This window comes from Squalius cephalus (genome assembly GCF_949319135.1).
Source record: "Squalius cephalus genome assembly, chromosome: 20".
NCBI classification, from domain to species: Eukaryota; Metazoa; Chordata; class Actinopteri; order Cypriniformes; family Leuciscidae; genus Squalius; species Squalius cephalus.
Window position 1 is genome coordinate 19,980,535 of NC_137141.1, and position 7,839 is coordinate 19,988,373.

The 7,839-nt window shown below is 37.1% G+C and overlaps 1 protein-coding gene across 1 annotated transcript; it reads left to right on the forward strand.

Moving 5' to 3' along the window:
* The first annotated feature begins 3,743 nt into the window (after nt 1-3,743).
* Nucleotides 3,744-7,515, forward strand: kcnk18 (potassium channel, subfamily K, member 18). Its single transcript, XM_079852734.1, has 3 exons — nt 3,744-4,017; nt 4,272-4,406; nt 6,657-7,515. The coding sequence occupies exons 1-3, from the start codon at nt 3,792-3,794 to the stop codon at nt 7,487-7,489; spliced, it is 1,194 nt and encodes a 397-aa protein (XP_079708860.1). The 5' UTR covers nt 3,744-3,791; the 3' UTR covers nt 7,490-7,515.
* Nucleotides 7,516-7,839: the final 324 nt, after the last annotated feature.

Here is a 7,839-nt window from a genome sequence, read left to right on the forward strand (position 1 = left end):
TGCAGTCATGTTGTTCTTCCATAGTGGGGTGTTTGGAGCAGTCTAGCACTCTAATATGCCTGTGGAAGTTGTGACAACCTCATTGATCCCAATGCAATATATTCAAAAATGGAATTTCAATTTTGCGTTCTTAAAAACAACACCTGCAAAATTTCACATAGAAGTAATCCTATGTGAACTGTTTGTCCTCATGTATACTAAAAATACTGTTTGAGAAAGTGTTAAATGATATCACTCTTCTGGTAAAACAAGGAGATTTTAAGAACTGACATGCAGAAATCAACATATTAACAAAGCAAGCAAAGAAATCAACAGTAGTGTAAACTAAAAGAACATTGCTGGCATAAACACAGGACATTGTATGTAGTTAATCGTTGGTGAGCTTTCTCAGTACTTGTTTTGCTTTGAAAATGCATTTGCATGTAAGGATTTCCAGTTGCCTTGATAAGGAACTTTTAGTCTCATAATTTTGACTTCTCATATTTGTTTTTGTTTTTTCTTGTGTTTGAAATAATCTTCCATACCTTCATGTTTACTTTAGTGTGGCAACAAGATGTAGCCAAATTCAAACCGTATGTGAAAAATACTCATTAGCATAAAATGATGTTTCATATTATTGAATAATATGTAATAATTCTTCGTCTGACAACTGGTGAAAATAGCGTCTCTTACAAATCAACAGTAAATGTCTAGATTGCTAAAGTATTTATTTCTCAACTTACAGCAATGCATTATATCTGATAGACCTATACACTCACCGGACACTTTATCAGGTACACCTACTGGATTGGACCCCCTTTTGCCTTAAGAAACTGCCTTAATTCTTCGTGACATGATTCAACAAGGTGCTGGAAACATTCCTCAGAGATTTTGGTCCATATTGACATGATGGCATCATGCAGTTACTTCAGATTTGTCGGCTGCACATCTATGATGCAAATCTCCCGTTCCACCACATCCCAAAGGTTCTCTATTGGATTGAGATCTGGTGACTGTGGAAGCAATTTACAGTGAGTACAGTGAATTAATTGCGTTATCCTGTTGGAAGTAGCCATCAGAAGATGTGTACACTGTGGTCATAAAGGGATAGACATCGTCAGCAACAATACAGCTCTTCTTAGCTGTGGCAAAGAAAATATCCCCTACACCATTACACCACCAAAACCAGCTTGAACCATTGATACAAGGCAGGCATTTGTCCAGTAGCTGATCTGGAATCTGTAGGTGGCAAACACATGGCTTTCTGCATAAATATTTACTCAATTAGAACATTAACCAGACAAAGGAGCTTTCAAAGCTTCTGACTGCTGCCAAAGCCAGGTATATACAAATACAGTAGCATGGTTTTCTTTATATGGGTTCTGTGGTCTTCTACTACACTGCTTTTATTTTACGATTCAGTTTGATGTTAAGTGAAAGTGAGAGCAGAGGTGTCCATGATGGGAGCATGCCTATGTTCCCACAGCCCTATGTTCCCACAAATGGCCTACCCCTGACCCCACCCCTAAACCTACCCATAACTGGGGTTTACACAATGTTCCCACAAATGGAGCTACCCCTGACCCCACCCCTAAACCTACCCGTAACTGGGGTTTAGACAAATCGTTAAAAAAAAGAATTCTTAGAAATGTGGGAACATAGGGCCGTGGGAACATAGGGCTGACCCCTCCATGATATGTGTGTAGTCTTGTATGCTGAATGATGCCACTTCCCCTCAAGAGCATCACATGCAGGTAATTAGCTATAATTAGCTATAAGTGACCCGTCAAGTGCATCTTTATTAGGCTATCCGGTGAAGTTTTCATAGGTGAAACACTGAAGATGCATAAGAGTCAAGTGCAGTGGATAAGTGCATGGCAGCATGGTCATAAATAATTCAGACATGTCAAGAAACTGTTAAAAGGCCACACCTAATGCTAAGACACTGAGAACAAAAACTGTACTGATCACTCCCGGTATACAGCTAGCAAAATGATGATGATGATGAGCATTTTAATATTTTTATAAGCCAACAAATGTATTTATTGTTTCCATATATAATATAGCTATGAGTGGCAATTAATTCCTTCATTAAATTATTGCCTAGCCAATATATCTCAAACTAATGCATATGCACAATGCTAAATACAGTAAAAGTTGTTAGCTTTGGTTAGCGTTGTTTACAGTGAGCAATTCCCCAAAACACAGGTAGCCTAGCTTACTGTCATATTCAACACGAAAATATAGATTTACACATCACTTCACAACTGTTAACCCCAAAACAATGTTTACACATATGTTCTTGTGGACAATAAAAGTTTCGTGGAGCCCTGGCATCCAGGCTAAAATTTCACCCATCCCCACCTGTCGCTCCCATAGCTCCTCCAAGCAGAAATAGCCCATGCTTGTTGTCTCTTGTTAAAGGTCCCATTCCATGGATTATTTTTATTATTTTATAATGTTTCCAGGGGTGCCCTTATAATGTTAGTATGTTTTTTAGATCAAAAATTGTTATAATTTAGAAATAAAAGGCATATTTCCTAGCCTGATTTCATTCCCTGGTTTGAACACCCTGTTTGAAGGGGCGTGTCTGCTGTGAGACTTCAGTGTAAACGCCCTCTGCTGTGATTGGCTGACATGCTTGCATATGAAATATCTGGCATTACATGTGGAACTATCTGGAAAACTTTTACTATTACAGCTATTATACGTTTTTACTATTACAGCTATCGGGATTAACGAATCATGAGAAGTTTTTTAAGTATTTAGATCTATTACCATCACATAAAAGGTTGCAGTGATGATGAGCATTGAGCAGATGACAGTCTGTTGATCGCGTGAAAGATCTTATCATTGCAACGCAGTTCCTGCACTCTCACTAATGATTTCACCAATGCAAACATGAGGCATATAAATACAGTAAGAGCTTCGTTGTGCAGTGTAACAGCGTCATTGATTTCATAACGAGTTTTGGCAAGTGTCCAGATAAACTCGCGCTGTGTCACGGACAGCAGCTTGGGCGACTGGAAAGGGATTGTTCTTTGATCGCTTTCTGTATATTAATCACAGTTTAAGTAAGATTATTTTCATCCTACTAAGAGAAACGAACGATGTGAAGTTGATCGCTACTTCATAGTAAATCACTACTTACCGCTTGCTGGAATATAGTTGAAATTGCCCCCTTCGTCAGTATGAAACGCTGAGAGAAGCCTGCTTGATATTATTCCAGGTTAGAAAAACAGTCCGTGGTGAAATGGACAGAGCAAACTAACAACTTCGAATTAAACTTTTGCGGTATCCGATTAGATAAACATCAACCACGTCTGTTGACTTTTCGCCATCAATACGCCTGTGTTCCTGTGGGCGGAGGTTACGGTTCTAGTGACATCACTAAAGAAGGAAGTAGAGGGGTGTAGTCCAATCGAGCCGTTTTTTGTAGTCAACTTCTGTTAAATAAAATATCTCGCTTGGCATTGAACTTTGAGCTTTATAATTTTACAGATATTATTTATACTCTAACAACAACATTACACACTAACTAGAGTTTGAAACATGGGATCACATAGAACGGGACCTTTAAATCTGCATTGTGAGGCTATCACGGTTAAAAAAAGTTGAACGAGGCATGTTTGCGAGCATACAGAGGTGAGGTCATTGTTTGAGCTATTAAACATACGGTTGAACAGGCAGTTTAGGTTTGTGGTTTCTTTCTGCAGCGGGGTGGTGACCATCCTGCTCCTCAGTACACTGCCATGAGAGGACAGATTCATCTCAGGATTAGCCATTACCGAGTCTCTGACTGACTGAGAGACATGTCCGTGGAGGTGGAAGAAGAACGAAAGTCAGACCCAAAAAGGATATGCGCGAGACAGTTTTGGCGTTTGTTTCCTCACGTTGTCATCATTTTATCACTCATTTTATATGCGTTTTTAGGAGCGCAGATCTTTCAACAGATTGAGAAGACGAGGACTTACAATGACTCGGGACAGATCGATGCACTGGTGCGAAAAGTATTGGAGACAGTGCAGAATCACTCAGGTCTTTCCTTGAGCTTATAGAAATGATTTATTTTTAACATATTTCAGCCTATATGTAGGCTGTATTTTTTATTATTATTTTTTCTGTGTATTTTGATGATAGATGATATTAGAAAATGTGAATAATACACACTTGCAATGTAAATATGTATATAGGCCAGCCTATTACTTTTTTAAATAAGGTATTCATTTTAAGGTATTATTTTAAGGTCAAGATTAATTTCTTTTCTCGTTTCATTTCATTTTCTGAATTAGATTCCTCAACACGGGAAGAGTCGATAAGAAATATTTTGAATGAATTCTATGATGACATAAAGAGGACAGATGACAAGGAGAAATGGGACTTCTATAATTCTCTTTTCTTCTGCTGTACAGTGCTCACTACTTTAGGTGAGTAGTTATTTTTCTGGGACTTCACAAAGTTTGTAAAGTTTTCCAGGATATTTTAAGTCTGTATGTTTGTTTAAATTGCCATTGAATTTAATGCACCATTGAGTTTGTTATTTGCATGAGAAGTTCTGACCTTTGGCTTTATCTCTTTCTCTGTTGCCCACAGTAACCAGCCTTACCATGATAAGACAGAAAACTGGTGTCGCCAGGAAAGAAAATTGTTATTTTCCTAAATGAATTATATGCCGAATAACAGCAGAATATGCACTGTAAAAATGATATGATCAAAAAGTTATGACAACAAATGTTTTTACATTGCTTTAACTCAATAATTTTATTTTTTTATTTTTTATTTTTTTACAAGTTATAGCTACAAGATTCAACTATTTTTTCAGCTGAAATGAAATATCCAATTTGATTGTACTTAAAATTTTAAGGAAGCAACTTTTTTTTTTCACAGTGTGGGAACATTTCTCTTTTCATTAAGAAATGTGTTTCCATATCATTAAAATCAGTGATTGTAAATTTTACACTGTAAATTGGATGAGAGTGAGACCCCTATGATGGAGGGTCTAAGACATTAAAAATATATATTTTGCGTGTGGTGCAGTATTCATGCAATGGACAAAAACCATAAAGGATGTAGATCATACATTAGGTTTTTGTATAATTAGGTTATTTATGGTCCTCTGCCATTATGCACTTAGCCTGCCAGACCAGCATATATTGAAATTTATGATCAAGATCTCACATTCCTGTTACGGATTGAATTTTAAACACAAATATTGATATATAATTTGTTTTAAATTGTCATTAAGTTATTAAATGTAATGACATGTAGCCACCGTATAAGTGTAGTCATGTTCATAGGATGCACGTTATTGAGGAAAACATGAAGAGAACAGTTTATCAACAAGTACATACTACAGTTTATCATCTACATTTTCCTAATAAAGTCCCTAGAATAATCAAAATACTGTGACCATAGATGGGAAACACAAGTTTCAGACACTTTTCAAGCAATACAGATGGGGCAGAGTCCTGCATTATGCACTAATGATTTACAGGCTAATAAAGTGAAACAATTTCCAATAAACCATTATGTAAAATCATGATTTATTATACAGAATCACAAACAGCACTTTTTCAGTGGTACATTTTTGTTGTTAAACACGACTGTGGAAGAAATCTCTCTCCCTTTCAACCCTAATTGTAAATCACAGCTAACCACAGCTCAGATATTAATTGAATTTAAACTTGTATCTTTCAGGACATCTTACAGAAAAGCATTATACAAAAGTGCCAAACGCAGCAGTCTGTTGCTGTGGATGTCCATGTTATCTAGGAAGGGCGTATCTTTGGTTATCTCAGCAGCTAACCTTAATGAATATTGTTTTTTTTTGAAGCAGCTGAGACTGATGAGTTCAATCTTTTCTTTCTCTGTGTCTTACTCTTTTTGACATCAGCAGCTCTGACACTTGTTCTGATGAAAAATGGTAGGTGATGATGGCAACTGCAACAATAAGACCTATTTGTCCTCTGACAAAATGATTACAGATGCTTTTCCAGGTTGAACAACTTAATATTTTCAATTGGTTTGAATTGTTTAAATATTTGGCTTTGATACTTGGACAAAAAGGGACAGACAAACGTGCATGGTTATTGAACTTTGGGAAGAGTTTCCAAATAGTGTAGCCTAATAGTGGCAGAGGTGCTTTGAAGAGGGATTTATGTGACTGCATGCAGAATGGGGAACTTAAACAACAGTAGTTTACTCTTTTTTTTCATAGAAAAATACTTGATAGAATAAAATATAGCAATCATGTAACATACTGAACTAATATCTTAATTAAGTCATTGCCATATCTAATGAGAACCCCTTTTTAGGCCATCACATTATTTAAATAATAATAATAATGTAATTAATAATCTAATCATTTTTCAAAATGTAAAATTAATATTAATAATAACAACAACAATAATAATAACTGTTAATATTAATTATATTATTAACAATAATAGTAATAATAACAATGTACTTAAGAATATAATAATTACTATTATTTGTGTTGTTGTATGTACAGAGCTTTGCTTAGACTTATACAGTATTTGCATTGCAATTGCATTACTCATGCACTGATAAAGACCTTCAGCAGGTGGCAGCACTGAAACGTGTTGTCTAATGAGTGAAATTATGGAAGAATTTTTTTTTTCTAACTCTCAGTCCTGCTCTGTTTTCTTGTATAACAGGTTATGGACGAATGTATCCAGTGACCTATGAAGGGAAGGTGGCTTGTATCCTGTATGCGATGGTGGGCATCCCTCTCATGCTGCTGGTCATCTCAGATGTGGGCGATATCTTAGCTGTTCTCCTCTCTAAAGCGTACACTTGCCTCAGCCTGTTCTTCAGCCGATGTATGGCACATCGCTCATGGAGCCTTCAAAGGCATGAAAAGTCATCACCTCCCCAACAAGTGCAAGGTGATGATACTGACAACACGTATACCTTCAACCATGTTGTGGTGCATGAGACAAAGAACATTCATCAGGTGATAAGAACCCAGTCTTCCCTCAGACGCACATCTTCACAGCTTCGAACCAACAAAGAGACCTTTGACCGCATTATTGCTAAGGAGAGCTTCAGGGTTAAGGAGTCTATGACAAAATCCTTCTCATGCACAGACCTTGACCGTATGGATTCCCCAATAAACAGCTCCAAGTTATTCACCGGCATCGGAGAGAAGATGGATCGCTTTAACGTCCCTCTGCTGGTCATCTTGCTGGTGGTGTTCGCATACATGGTCGTCTGCAGTCAAATTTTGAGACGCTGGGAGACACAGATGAACCACTTTGATGCCTTTTACTTTACCTTCATCACCTTGACCACCATTGGCTTTGGTGATATTGTGCCTGAACACCCAAAGTACTTCATGGTTACCTTTCTGTTCATTATCATGGGCATGGCCATCATGAGTATGGCCTTCAAACTCGGCCAATTCCAAATTATTAGCTGTTACAGGCGGTGCATAAAGTTTCTTAGTATGGGCAAGATAGGAATACACAATGACTTAAACAGTAACTGAAGGCAGTGGTTTTGTGGCTTTGCTAATGGCACATGAAATTACTACAGGAAAGCATAACCACTCTCAGTAGAAGATGGTAATGTCTTTCACTGCCAGTTTGATATAGTGGGTTGAAGGGGAATGGACCACAGTCATGCTGCAGTATAAAACTGTGATAAACAAGTAGACGAAATAGGCTCAGAATGATGAATGCACTCCTGTTTACTGTTTGAGCCAAAAGAAGTGTCACTTCGATGACTGTATTATTGGGAAAATTGCATGAGACATTGTTTATTTTTTGTTTAGATATGTAACTTATCAGAAATGCACTTGTAAGTCACTTAGCAAATCCATTTATTCCTGACATTTAT

Coding starts and splice junctions, on each gene's coding strand:
- kcnk18 (XM_079852734.1), top strand. CDS start 3,792: ATGTCCGTGGAGGTGGAAGAAGAACGAAAGTCAGACCCAAAAAGGATA. Junction 4,018..4,271: donor GACAGTGCAGAATCACTCAG/GTCTTTCCTTGA, acceptor TTTCTGAATTAG/ATTCCTCAACACGGGAAGAG. Junction 4,407..6,656: donor TACAGTGCTCACTACTTTAG/GTGAGTAGTTAT, acceptor CTTGTATAACAG/GTTATGGACGAATGTATCCA.